At 40.2% G+C, this 15046-nt stretch overlaps 1 protein-coding gene across 4 annotated transcripts in view; it reads left to right on the top strand.

The window, feature by feature from the left end:
* flnb.L (filamin B L homeolog) overlaps positions 1 to 15046 on the top strand; it is a 159246-nt gene that overhangs the window by 102126 nt on the left and 42074 nt on the right. For 2 of the 4 annotated variants that reach the window (XM_018241908.2, XM_018241909.2), the window contains exons 19-26: positions 200 to 317; positions 783 to 1045; positions 2242 to 2839; positions 3220 to 3393; positions 6890 to 7052; positions 8281 to 8441; positions 11953 to 12120; positions 14806 to 14895. In XM_018241908.2, coding sequence (XP_018097397.1) covers positions 200 to 317; positions 783 to 1045; positions 2242 to 2839; positions 3220 to 3393; positions 6890 to 7052; positions 8281 to 8441; positions 11953 to 12120; positions 14806 to 14895 — 1735 coding nt within the window. The remainder of the gene's footprint in view (positions 1 to 199; positions 318 to 782; positions 1046 to 2241; positions 2840 to 3219; positions 3394 to 6889; positions 7053 to 8280; positions 8442 to 11952; positions 12121 to 14805; positions 14896 to 15046) is intronic. The other 2 variants (XM_018241910.2, XM_018241911.2) reach the window with 1 other exon arrangement.

Below are 15046 nucleotides of genomic sequence, written 5' to 3' on the forward strand. Positions count from 1 at the left end.
TTGGGCTTTAGCATCAGCATCAAGAAAGCCCTAAAATACTGCCATACATTACTGTATAAATGCATGTAACAGGGAGTGGGAAAATAACAGCTTTTTAATCAAGTCCAAAATCTTTCTTGCTTCCTAAAGGGCTGGCAGCTCTGATATTAAAAATATGACTTTGCATTCTTAGAAACTGTGTTCTTTTGAACTCTTCTAGGGCAACATGAAAGTGTCTGTAAATTACGGCGGTGACCCTATTCCCAAGAGTCCGTTTACCGTAGGGGTGGCAGCGCCGCTGGACTTGAACAAGATCCGAATAAATGGCCTGGAGAGTAGTAAGTTAAAAGGGACATTATACAGACCAGTTCTAGATGTATTAATTCTGAGGTTTCCCCGAATAATCTTAACTTAAAACTTGTCTAACGTAGCAAAACACATCTGACAGACGCTCTATATACAGTTTATTGGAAAAGCTAAGCATGAATTCCATGCCTCTCCTGTGCTTTGTCTGGATTGTAAGCGCCAATCGTAATTACCTTTTCCAATGTATGTCACCTGTAGCCAATCAATTAATTAGATTATTCCCAATACAAGTGTCACCTGCCAAGTGCCATAGGAACAGCCAAAGAAACATCTGTATGTTTAAACATCCAGCTTGTTCATGAAATGTCAATGCCAGATCATCGTCTAAACATACACTTACATTAGTATAGATGCTTTCCAAACAAGTGGTCCTAATCTATGGAGTTGGCTCTCCAACTTGTAGACCAGTAAGGATGACATGTCTTTATATTTAATAGGAGTGGAGGTTGGTAAAGACCAGCAATTTATTGTGGATCCTAATGGAGCTGGTGGACAAGAAAAACTGGAGGTGAAGATCTCCAGCCCTAGCCGAAAATCAGTCCCGTGTCTTATAGAACCTGTTCCTGGTAAAGAGTGTAGCACTGTGAAATATATTCCCAAAGAGGAGGGTCTGTACAATGTGGATGTGAGTTATGATGGGAATCCAGTTCCTGGGAGTCCATATGTCGTGGAAGCCACTTTGCCTCCTGATCCATCAAAGGTAAAATGATGACTCTCCTTTTAGAGAAAAACAATTCAATATAACAAGTTTTCAGTAACATAAATAAGTTCTTAGTATAGGTCGTGCTACTGACAGCCCAGTGTTCCCCATGTTTGAGTTTCTAATCCCCTCACTAATGAAAAAGGTGCCTTCAAGCCAATATTTAAAATGTTTTGTAGGAGCAGAACTGACCTTGAAAGAAAGGCAGCTGAGCTTATTAGGAATTGGAGGAAGAAAGATGGGGTTTGCTGACTGTAGTAAATACATTGAGGACCAGAAGAGGGGTCTCTCAAAAAAAATCGTAGTTTCAAGAACCATACAATTAACTTGGGACCACTCCTTATTATTGAACAAAAGACTGTTGTACCAGGAAAGGAAGGCATTTATTACCATTAATGTCATTTTTGGCCTTCTTTTTGTATACCCTTGAAAGTTTAAACTTTTTTTTTTTTTAAACCTTTGCTGCTACATTACTATCAATGTAATGCTGTGGTGTCCATTATATATGAACTATGTTATGTAAGCCACATATCTGTGTACCTTACAGTATGTGACCTCAAGTGATCATTTAGCACAGTTATGCAAACACTGAGCACTTCTATACTTTGAAATACTTTCCAAGTGGGCAGAGTTTACGTCAACCTTTGTACATTCCATCTTAATCTTATTCTATACAGGCCTGGGATTTGAGATACCCCAAGAGTCTTACCTAGCAATGTGCCTGGGCTCTGCAGAGCGTTACGTGTGCATGATGTGTGGTAATGCACTGATGGAAAACATGCAGATTTGTAACCAAAATTAATTGACACAGCTTAGTTGTAAAACCTTCCAGACCCCTTCACACTGCATCCATGTTTTAATTTCTTTATGTTCCCATGAGGTACAGAAACCCTACAGGGAGAGAAGCCTTACCAGTCTTACTGGTTTCTCTTAGTCTATACAGTCTAAAAAGTCCTTGATTGAGTTGCAGGGCTAATTAATAACTAAGGCCAGTTACCAGAAGGTTTCTTCAGGGATTTCAAGGGGTTGATGTAGTCTATTACTAATAATAATAGCACATATAAAACTCCCATAACTCACTTAGGGTCTTCAGTCCAAGGAGATATCAGAAGATCAGTAGATACAAGCTTTGGTCCAGCTTGGACTGTATTTGTCTAATCCGATTTTTATGCCCATTGGGGCAACTTTCTCTCTAGGTTAAGGCTTATGGACCAGGTCTTAAAGGGGGTCTTGTTGGAAAGCCTGCTGAGTTTACCATTGATACAAAAGGAGCTGGAACTGGTGGCTTGGGTTTAACTGTTGAAGGACCTTGTGAAGCAAAGATTGAATGTTCTGACAATGGTGATGGAACTTGTTCTGTCTCCTACCTCCCTACTACACCAGGAGAATATTTTGTTAATATCCTTTTTGAGGAAACCCACATTCCGGGGTCACCTTTTCAAGCAAATGTAGAAATGCCCTTTGATCCTTCCAAAGTAATCGCCACGGGTCCAGGCCTTGAGCATGGCAAAGTAGGAGAAGCAGGCTTGATTCATGTGGACTGTTCCCAGGCAGGACCAGGTGACCTGACAGTAGAGGCTGTCTCTGATTCTGGGTCAAAGGCAGAGGTAAATGCACAGGACAACAAAGATGGGACATATACAGTCACCTACGTGCCACTTTTTGCTGGCATGTATACGCTGGCATTGAAATATGGTGGAGAACAAGTGCCAAAGTTCCCTGCCCGAGTTAAAGTTGATCCAGCAGTGGATACCAGTGAAATCAAAGTGTTTGGACCAGGAATAGAAGAAAAAGGTAAGCAAATTTGATAACTCTGGTAGGGCTATGGCACACAGAGAATAAACTCCTGCAGCATTTTTAGCCAGTTGAGAAGCACTTAAATCAACCACTGCCACTTCACTATTGCATGGTAACACAGGGAACTGCTGCTTTAGAACCCTAAAATTCCCACTAAGTATGATCTTGATCCCTAGGAACATACAGAAAAGGAAGGTTCTAGGCATAAAGCACTAAGAACATAAAATAAGTCAGCTTGCTTTCTGTTTAGAGTGATCAGTCGGCACTGGGGATGCCACAATACTTATCATTCTGAATTCTCGTGGCACAATAAAATTAGTTTAGGGATTCATTGCACTGTCTTGCTTCTGAGTGATTGCCATATTCTTCCATTACAGGAGTTTTTAGAGAAGCTACAACTGACTTTACTGTGGATGCCAAATCACTAACCAAAGTTGGGGGCAATCACGTCAAAACCAAAATCACCAATCCATCTGGAGCATCCACCGATTATCTTTTCAGAGACAATGGAGATGGAACTTACTACGTGGAGTACACTCCCTTTGAAAAAGGTAATATATTGAAACAACAATATCCATATGATTCACTGGTTGTGTTTCTTTATGCCGTGCTGATGGCACACAGTGCCACACAAGCAAATCCACTTTCAAGCAAGTATTATACAGATTTTTATTTGGCATGCATAGAAATGTTACTTTAGATCTTTTTGGCTATGTACAAGGAAGTGTTAAAAGTGCAGCACTTGCATCAAAAAGTGATAGTTCTCCTTGAAACTAAGTTTATTTAGTGCACCTTGTTTGTTATAGGATGTGGCACATTGATTTGAACCTGACCCAGTTTGAATTTCACCCATAATTAATATCCCCTTGGGCAGCTGAATGTAAGTTGCCTCCAGCACTTACTTATACTCTCTATAGGCTGCTCTCCTCCCAGTACTAAAGAAAAGAAGTGGAACTTGGGTCTTTCCCTAGCTTTTTGGCTGCTTTCCAGTATTAAGGAAAAGAGGTGGGTCTTTGTCCTTTCCCTACTTCCTAGCTTTTTGGATGCTCTCCTTACAGTATTAAAGGAGAACTAAAGCTTAACTAAAGAAGTAGGCTAGAAATGCTGTACATTATGTTTTGGGTTTCTGTACCATCCCGAGGCAACCACAGCCCTTTAGCAGTAAAGATCTGTGTCTCCAAAGATGCCTCAGTGGCTCCCCATCTTCTTTTCTGCTGATTCACTGCACATGCTCTGTGCTGCTGTCACTTACTGAGCTTAGGGAGCCACTCACAATATACAGTACACATAGAATAGAAATGTCACAATATAAGGCTGATTAGTCATTAATACACATAATTACTACATGGCAACACAGAAACCAGTGCAATTAGCATCAGAATTGAATAATCATCAAACCTGTAGCATCAGCTTATATTACAGCCAGGGAAGCTCATTTTCTGCTGGATAATTAGTGACGAGCCCTAAGCTTATCTTCTCAACAGCCAATCAGAGCCCACTGAGCATGTGAGTGTCACAGACACTTTCCAAGATGGTGACCCACTGTGACAAGTTTGAAGTCCTGGATCATTGCTGCTATTGACAAGCTCAAACTTTAGCCTCCTGCAATAAGTTCACTATATAAAATAGGCCATTTTAGCCATTTTCAATTTTAGGGTTCAGTTGTCCTTTAAGGAAAAGAGGTGAGACATGGTCATTTCTCTACTTCCTGCTTCTTGGCTGCTCTCCTTCCAGTACTAAGGCAAAGAAGTGGGGCTTGGTCCTCTCCCTGCTTCTTGGCTGCTCTCCTTCCAGTATTAAGGCAAATAGGCGAGGCTTGGTCCTTTCCCTCCTTTCTGCTTCCTGGACCCTTCAAGTATTAAGACCAAGAGGCAGGGCACTGGCCTCTCCTTGTATTATTCTTCTAGGCTGTTCTCTTCCCAGTTTTAAGGCAAGGAAGCAGGGCTTTTGCATAACTTATCTAGTTTCTGATAGTCTGGGCTCCTGAAATTGCAATGATCTCGCTGGTCAGTTTGAGCAAAAAGTTGGGGTAAAGTTGAATTTTGATGGTGTAAGAACACCTGCTGCTGGCCATAAGAAACAGCGGCTTCTCAACTGCAACTAACATGGCATCTTAGTTAGAATAATAAGATGCAGGATGAACATTAAGGAATATAATACTCCACATAACATTTTAAAAGCAGATATATATCTGTACATTTTATATAATTTGATTTTTTACTACTAAATTGCATTTTTTTCACACTTCTAGGGACATTATTTCAGTACAGAAACTATAACATGAACAGGCATCTGCTGGAAATAACATTGCCCTTTGACTGAATAAGATGGAACAACTCAAAGTTATAGTTTTCCTTGTCAGCCTTTGGCTTTTTCCTGGGGTGTTAGGAGTATAAATCATCTGTTGGCCTGAAGAATGTCCAGCACTAGATATTCAGTACACTCTGACCCTTGTGATGTGTAAATTAGAAGGATTGCTACAAAGTTCCAGCAATATACATGAAGTGCAAGACTGACATATCTCTGGCTTGTGTATACAATATTGTAGAACACACTGACTAATGGCAGCAGACTTATGGACTCTTTTAATGCAGAGCTCCAACAAGTCTGGATTTCAGAGGCCAGTAATGCAGTTTCCCCCCCACTATGGACTCATGGATGACCTCACGCTCGCATCGTAATTCATTAGAGTTGTGTGAGCCAATTAAAATACAGCTGTAACTCAGGCCTGTGTCGTTAACCAAGAAACAGTACCGAGGGGCTGCCATCGCCTGACTGCTCTAATGCTCACTTCTTGGAGCAATTAAAATGAATAAGGGTGGGGGGTGCCCCACCGTTTATTTTAATTTCTGCTGTAGCTACATTCTTTTTTTTTTTTTTAAATCCGGCTAACTTCTCTATTTTTATCTATCTATCTATCTTAAAATGTAATCATTTCCTTCTATACACGGCACAATTTACTGTTAAACATGCAATCCATATAGCATATGAGTGCTTGCTCTTTTGCACATTTAACTTGCAATGGCTATGGTTTTCTAAAACAAAGGGTCATAGGGACTTTGGGGGGGGGGGCACTAATTGTTAAGGTGTTATTTAGCCATAAAAAATTATTAGCCATAAAATTATTCTGTAGTATAATATAAAGTGGTATTTTGCCTTCAGGTTCTTAGGAGCTTTTGCATTATTTACATTTTTTTTAAATGTTATTTGGTTATTTTTTTTGTAGACAACTGAGGGCACCTGCTTAGCGGTGGCAGTTTTAGATGGGTGACCCTCGGGGCCTGTATGGAATAATAGTCTTTAAAAAAAATCAGTCTTCTGACAAATATTTTGGTGAAATCTGGCTGTGGAGCTGAGGGAGCATGCCCATCTGTTCGGTAATCAGAAGAGATGGGTGCATGTGCTAGGGCAGTGCTGCTTATAAATCCGGCCCTGGTTGCTAGGGTGAAATATATCCAGGTAACATAGCAGTGGCACGAATGCTGGAGATGAAAAGAACAAGGTGTGGATAGAATTACAAGTGACGGATGCATTTCAAAATTTAGTTTTGAAAGGAATTTACTTTTAAATTGTCACATAATATCAATATCATGATAAAAGTAAAGGGGCATGGTCTATTTTAAATAGAGGGGACTAAAATGAAAGGCCATTGAACTGGTTTGAATCTATTACTAGATCCAGTAGATAGATAATGAAATACGAATAACTTGGGGAAAAAAGTACATGTCCCTTTAATTCTAAGATGATCGTTTGCTTTAAAAAGTGCCAGTATTGCTCTATTTAGGACCTTGTGCTTATCAGCTATGGGAGGCATATTCTGGTGCTGTTTGTCTTCTCTATCGTGATCACTTTATTCTATTTATTTTACATTTAAAATATGCACAGAACTTAATTTTTATTCTGAGTAAAATAAGTTTACAGCTATAAAAGTGTAACCAGTGAGAGAATGACGTGATTTTCGATCACACACCCATGCACCGCTGCTGTGAGTTTCAGTTAAACAGCAGCATGCCCAGTATAACCCATACTCTGTGTTTGATGTTTCAGGTGTTCATACAGTTAAGGTGACCTATGATGACGAACCTGTCCCCAACAGCCCATTCAAAGTGGGAGTGACAGAAGGGTGCTACCCTGCCCGTGTAAAAGCCCAAGGTGCTGGACTCTCAGAGGCTGTGACAAACAAGACAAACATGTTCTCAGTCATTACAAGGTTAGTAGAGGACACCCCAGCCTAGTTCCACTCCTACCGATGCACATGTTGTTTAACTGACTTGTATGTGAATTGCTTAACACATTTACTTGTCAGAGCAAAATACTAATAGATATGAGGATGGCTCAAAGAGCAACAGTTGGTAGAATGAAATCTGCCTTTTAATGGCAGCAGGGAGTTGCTTTGTTTCACAGAATCATTTTGAGAGGCAGAAAGTAAAAGTCTATGGGTTTAGCTTATACAGTATACTTCAGCATTAGAGTCACAAGGGTCCCACTAGTAACAAAGTAGCAAAATCACCTCCATACAAAACTTGAAAACACTCTAATAAATTGACCCTATTGTGTGTGAATGTGAATAGGTACCTTAGATTGTAAGCTCTTCTGGGGCAGGGACTGTCCTGTATAATATATAATCTCTGTGTGCGTAACTATATAAATAACAATAAATAAGGCAAATAATATGGCACCTCTCACCCTGGAAGGAATGTTCACAGTTTTCTGTAAATATAACCTCATACTGTATTGTTAAGTTACAGGAAACCAAAAGAAGATAAACACTTATTATGGACTGATGTATAAAAGATTATTTATATAGACGCCAGAATTCATGCATAAAGTGTTGGTTCCTATTTCTCATTTTATTTTGTACACGATTGTCTTTGTTCTTCCTTTTGATTGTAGGCCATAAAAACAGACCATATTTTAAACGTGAACAGATATAGTTTTAATTTCAGTCATGCATTGAACACATTATAGTTACCCTTTTGAAATAATAAACATTTGGGTACTGTTTATTTTTTATTTCTGTACTTTCCTGCTCAGATATAACACAGGAAATTAACAAAGCAGGAGCTTCCATGTTATACACCATAAGGATCAGGGCACACGCTCAGATTCGGGGAGATTAGTTGCCCGAAGGAAACTTCGGGCAACTTTGGAAAATGAAGCGCTCTGAGTGCCATCCTGCCGGCGATTTAATTCTAGCCGGTGGGAGGCAGTTCAAGGAGATTAGTCGCCCCGAAGAAGAGGAGATTCGTCGCTGGGTGACTAATCTCCCCGAATCTGAGCATGTGCCCTGACCCTAATGGGTATCCCAAATAAAGGCAGCATGGGGAATGGAATTGGGGTGCAGACTATTGTGGTTTAGTGGAGAATTGTACAATTCAGGGGGCACAAAGATATTTTGAGTTTTAATTGAACAACAATTTTTTTTTTTTTTTTTGCAGAGGGGCTGGGATTGGGGGTCTGGGAATTACTGTTGAAGGACCCTCGGAATCCAAAATGTCTTGTAAAGACAACAAGGATGGCAGCTGCAGCGTGGAATACACACCATATGTCCCAGGGGACTATGATGTGAATATTACATATGATGGAGAGCATATTTCAGGTAACAGGGAAACACCATTGGTTATTCAAGTAAATTTATTTCCTGTTATTTTTAACTGTGTGCAAACACTGCTTGATTTTAAGGCTAATGACAGACAAGGCTGAAAATGTGCCTGCTCAAAAAATGTGCCTGCACAAGAGCCAACACAATTGTTCCAGGTGCAGCCAGGACAGGATGCTTATGCCAACGTAGGGGCTGATTCTCGGACTGAGTATTTAAGCAGGACGATTCTCAGCTCTGTCTGGCATTAGCCTTATAACGGAAAAAAATCCTGTGTTCAGTTAAAGGAAGTCTGGGTATTTTGTAGGGATTCTGGGAAACAGCATGCAAAATGTTCTTGAATTTAAACATGTTTACAAATATGTGCATTTAAGCCAGGCCAGTGTCCTGTACATCAGGCGGATTTAGATGTTCACATTAGATACAAATGCACCAAATCCACTATTTTAGGATTCGGCAAAATCCTGAATCTTTCATTAAGAATTTTTTTGAATCCTGAACCAAATCTGAACTCTAAAGCTCCCCATAGACGCGACGATTCTTCTTGCCGGACGACCGATTTTAGGGAAGTCCGACCAAACCTTCGAAATTATTGTGCGGTTAGTGGGATTCGAACGATCGTACATCTTACGATTTTTCGGCCGACATCTGTCAGGAAATTGATCGGCCAGGTCAAAAAATCTTTGTCGGCCCCAGTGCAATTTATCTATGTTTACAGGGCCAAGCAGGCAGCTCCCCTTTGTTTTCCTGCCAAATTGGTCTTTGTAGTTGATGGTCAATTCGTACGATCATACCGAGAAGATCGTGGTCTCACGATCAGGATCTGATCTTTTAAAAATCTCAACATCTATAGCCAGCTTAACCTGCACATGTAAATTAGAGAAAGGAAGGGTGAATAAGAACCACGTGCAGAAAAAAAGTGATTTACTTGTTCGTGTGACAAAAGTCACATGATTTAGTCTGGCCAGACACTTGGATTTTGGCCTGATCTAAATACTGCTCGGGGTTGGCTGATTCCCGAACCAAATCTAGGATTTGATGCATCCCTTGTGCAAATACACAGTTTCAAAACATGTAATCAAAACAGTTCTAAAAAAGTATCTTTTGTGGGGGAGAATTTTCCATCTTTATTTGTCAACGCTGCCAAAGAGTGATGTATTTCTTCAAATAGTATTGCATTGTAATAGAGTTTAACTGCTGTGATGGCGCTTCGCTAGTATTGATGCCACGTGTATTTTCGTGTTGGAAAAAATATTAAGCCGGTGTTCTTATTGGGATACCACAAAAGTAAAGACTTACCAAGCCATTTGCCAGTTGAAAAGTCAGATGAATTAGTTTATTCTGCTCCAGATAAGATCTCTGTGGTGCTGTCATAGGACACAAAACAGAATCCATAGTAAAATAATGGACGTTATTATGAAAAGACTGTTTCTGTTTCTTTAAGATTAATATCTGACTGCTTACATAAGAGAACATTCCATTATAGATGGGCTAACTGCTTGCAATAAAATCTCAGTTATCTGTCATTTTTTGCATTAGAGATGCTTGTTGCAATTTTTAACTTCCGCTTGTTAAAGAGAAAATATTGTAAAGTTAAGCAGGAGTGACAGGGTTTTCTGTTATTGTTCAGCAAAGCACATTGTTATATGTTATACTATCCAAGGAGTCTTCTGTAGCTACATATTCCTATTAGTACATGAGGATAACATTAAATGTAATCTCATGACGCCAGTGAAACTACTGGGAATTGACTAAATGAATATGAGTAATGGCAGAGTAAGCAGTAACTATAAGCCCAGGTATCTCGCAGAGCCTCTAGTTACTCTCAGATACAGGTGGCTTTTGGTCCCCAAACACTTTAATAACCAGATTGTTAAAACTACAGGTCTGATTGGCTGGATGGACTACTGGAGAGTCTAATACTAAGTTGTCTAGGACAATGCAGTTATATAATTGCTCCTGTAATTAGTTTTTTTTTAACATGAGTAGGATAAGTGAATAGTGAACATACAGATCATGAAAATACCATAATTTCCTCCTTTATACATTATAATGGTCATAAATAGTCCAATAAAACTGCTGACGTGACTTGTCCTAACCAAGTTGACAGATTTTTGGCATATGCATTGGCTGTAAGTACTTCCTGGTTACTCCACAGGACACTTCCCATCACTCTCTCATTTGCTGTAAGAACTTCCTGATTACCTCACATGGCACTTCCCTCACTCTCTCATTTGCTGTAAGTACTTCCTGGTTACCTCACAGGGCACTTCCCTCACTCTCTCATTTGCTGTAAGTACTTCCTGGTCACTCCACAGGACACTTCCCTCACTCTCTCATTTGCTGTAAGTACTTCCTGGTCACTCCACAGGACACTTCCCATCACTCTCTCATTAGCTGTTAGTACTTCCTGGTTACCTCACAGGGCACTTCCCCTCACTCTCTCATTTGCTGTTGGCACTTCCTGGTTACCTCACAGGGCACTTTCCTCACTCTCTCATTATTTGTAAGTACTTCCTGGTTACTCCACATGACTAGGGTTGCCACCTAGCTGGTATTTTACCAGCCTGGCCGGTAAAAATGATGGTTGATCCCAATGTTATAAATAGGGAAAAAAGATAAATATATAGGAAGGCTGGTATTTTCTTCAAGAAAAGGTGGCAACCCTACACAGGACACCCCCCTCACTCTCTCATTTGCTGTTGGCACTTCCTGGTTACCTCACAGGGCACTTCCCTCACTCTCATTTGTGGCAAGTACTTCCTGGTTACCCCACAGGACACTCCCCCTCACTCTCATTTGCTGTAAGTACTTCCTGGTTACCTCACAGGGCACTTCCCCTCACTCTCTCATTTGCGGTAAGTACTTCCTGGTTACCTCACAGGGCACTCCCTCACTCTCTCATTTGCTGTAAGTACTTCCTGGTTACCTCACAGGACACTCACTCTCATTTGCGGCAAGTACTTCCTGGTTACCTCACAGGACACTCCCCCTCACTCTCATTTGCTGTAAGTACTTCCTGGTTACCTCACAGGACACTCCCCCTCACTCTCATTTGCTGTAAGTACTTCCTGGTTACCTCACAGGACACTCCCCCTCACTCTCATTTGCTGTAAGTACTTCCTGGTTACCTCACAGGACACTCCCCCTCACTCTCTAATTTGCTGTAAGTACTTCCTGGTTATCTCTCAGGACACTTTCCATCATGCTCTCTTATTGGATTATTTATTGGATCAATCAGCTGCAGTTCTCTTTCTTTGCATTGTTTTTGTAAGAAATTGTGTCTGACCTGCTAAAACAGTACAATTAGGAGATGTGTGTTTTCTATGATCCTACTTGCCACTACTCCTCAAATCTATATCTGACCCACGTACATAGTTTTCAGGACAGTGTGAGACCTTCCCTGGCACTCATTCTACCCAATCACTTTAGTGACCTGCTACTTTTAGTTTGTGCTACTGTGAGCCTTTGTACCTGCAGACTTACATTTTCCTTTGTATTTATCTTGCAGGCAGTCCATTCAGAGTGAAAGTGAAAGATGCCGTGGATCCCAGCAATGTCAAGACATCGGGGCCTGGGCTTGGCACAGCGGTACGAGCGAAAATCCCTCAACAGTTTACTGTGGATACCAGCAAAGCCGGAATTGCTCCCCTGGCAGTGCAAGTGACAGGACCAAGAGGTAAGCAACTCTGAGAAAAACAATATCAATTAATACATCCATGTTCTTTCTAAGAACTACGTAGTGTGCAGGGATCACTTGGCTTTGCGATGTCCTCAAACTGGGTCTGAAAGAGAGCGGTGTTCTGTTTTATATATAGTGAGACTTAGTGTGAGGAACCATTGACACCAAAAATAAAATGATAGTTTTAAAGAACATGAATGTTAAGGTGCCTTCCTTGCAGCTTTAGGGTATGCAGCTATTGTGTCTAGTTACCTTCAAGTGCTGTTGAATGGAATATACTATGGAGGGGCAGATTGCCATCATTATCAGATTGACTGTCAATCTGATCTATGTATGTCACCAAAGAAGTCGATCTGTGTATGTATGAATAATGTACAAACCACTCCAGCTTTTTTATTTCACCTGTTACAGAAGAACCCTAATTTTACTTCCCTAGATTTTACACTTTCCTGGAACTGACAACATTTTTTTGTGGTTCCATTCAGGCAAGCTTCGTTTTTTGGATTTTATTTTTTCCCGGAATTTACACCGTTTTGCCACTGCCCCCCCCCGAAATATATACAGTTCTACAGTATTACATTTCAAGCTGTATTTCAAAGGGAAGGACAAATTGGCCATAAAAAATGAAGACCTGTTGAAATGTTCAGTAGATCCATATATAACACACTTTCCCTTTCCTTTAATATTTTCATTAGACATTTACAAATGGAAAATAAAAAAACAAAGACATTTAAAGGTTTGCCATTCCTTTGCCTTGTTCCTTTGATCCCCCCATTTAGTTTTTGTGAACTACGGTTGGCTGAGTGTGCTGGGAGCTCTGGTTCCTAACAGCTGAGAGCCATGTTTTTTTAAATACATCACTCCGAAATACAACGGGGTCGGGGGGGATGTGGGAGGGGGATTGGGTTATTATAGGAAGTACGGTATCCCCAGTGTCCTGTATCATGTCAGTCAGGAAAAGTTCAAGCAGAACCCTTATGAGTCTAGTTATTGTTTTCATCTGCTCGTATGTCCAGGGAATATCCTTGTGATCAGATACAAATGTAGGTTTATGTGAGGTCACAATATAGCCTCACTTAAAGCACAAAGAGAGCAATACATTCATAAATCACACAGAAATCATTTAGAGGAACAGGAGATTTTGCATTACATTTGGGTTATCTTCTGTGGGGCAAACTATAAAGGGGATATGGACATAAGACAGCTCTAAACAGTGCTGTTAGCATGTTTTAAAAATCTAATCTAAAATATTACCATGATTTTACATGCTGTGCTTTAACTAATCCTTCTAACCTTTCTTGCTCTTCTATTACATTTAAGCAGGGCTTCACCTGCGCAGTGGATCACATGTAAAAAATGGAAACATCGATTAATTTGAGTGTAGAGAATCAATGATGCTTGTGTGTGGTATATATTGAATAAAAAGTATTATTTTGTTGACAGTATCCCTTCAAAGGAACAGTAACACCAAAAAATAAAAGTGTTTTAAAGTAAAAAAAATATAATGTAGTGTTATCTGAGCTGGTAAGACTGGTGTATTTGCTTCCGAAACTCTACTATAGTTTATATAAACAAGCTGCTGTGTAGCCATGGGGGCAGCCATTCAAGCACAGGATACAAAGTAGATAACAGATACAGTAAGTACTACTATAGTTTATATAAACAAGCTGCTGTGTAGCCATGGGGCAGCCATTCAAGCACAGGATACACAGTAGATAACAGATAAGTACTACTATAGTTTATATAAACAAGCTGCTGTGTAGCCATGGGGCAGCCATTCAAGCATAGGATACACAGTAGATAACCGGTAAGCACTACTATAGTTTATATAAACAAGCTGCTGTGTAGCCATGGAGGCAGCCATTCAAGCACAGGATACACAGTAGATAACAGATAAGTACTACTATAGTTTATATAAACAAGCTGCTGTGTAGCCATGGGGCAGCCATTCAAGCACAGGATACATAGTAGATAACAGATAAGTACTACTATAGTTTATATAAATAAGCTGTTGTGTAGCCATGGGGGCAGCCATTCAAGCACAGGATACACAGTAGATAACAGATAAGTACTACTATAGTTTATATAAACAAGCTGCTGTGTAGCCATGGGGGCAGCCATTCAAGCACAGTATACACAGTAGATAACAGATAAGTACTGCTATAGTTTATATAAATAAGCTGTTGTGTAGCCATGGGGGCAGCCATTCAAGCACAGGATACACAGTAGATAACAGATAAGTACTACTATAGTTTATATAAACAAGCTGCTGTGTAGCCATGGGGGCAGCCATTTAAGCACAGGATACACAGTAGATAACAGATAAGTACTACTATAGTTTATATAAACAAGCTTTTGTGTATCCATGGGGGCAGCCATTCAAGCACAGTATACATAGTAGATAACAGATAAGCACTACTATAGTTTTTCTGAAGCAAACACACCAGTTTTACCAGTGGTTGGCAACAGTACATTATGCTGTAATTCCTTTAAAACACTTTCAGCTTTTGGTGTTACTGTATCAATAGAAAATATAAATGCAGGCCAGCCTGTGGGCTGCTGCAAAGTGATGATCCGATAAAAATAATAAAGTGGCCCCTGCACTTTGTGGCTGCTGTCTTGCCTGACATGAGTTCTGCAGTGATTTTACAAGGTGGACCTTCTAATGATCTTTATTCCTAGCTGAGGCAGATTTGCTAACAAGACGCAACCCTCTGCAAGCCCTCTCAGATTTCTTTAAAGGTGAACTCAAGCGAAACGCCAGTGAGCCAGGTTTGAGCTTCTCTCCTCTGCTCCAGGAAAAACGGACTTTCCAATCAATCCCGATTTTCTTCTTTTTTTTCTTTTCACCTTTTCCACTGTATCTTTTCTCTAATCTGCTCAGTGCTCTTATGATCTACCTGGGAAACATCTATAAGTAGCA

The sequence above is a fragment of the Xenopus laevis genome, chromosome 4L (genome assembly GCF_017654675.1).
Source record: "Xenopus laevis strain J_2021 chromosome 4L, Xenopus_laevis_v10.1, whole genome shotgun sequence".
In the NCBI taxonomy this organism is placed as follows: domain Eukaryota; kingdom Metazoa; phylum Chordata; class Amphibia; order Anura; family Pipidae; genus Xenopus; species Xenopus laevis.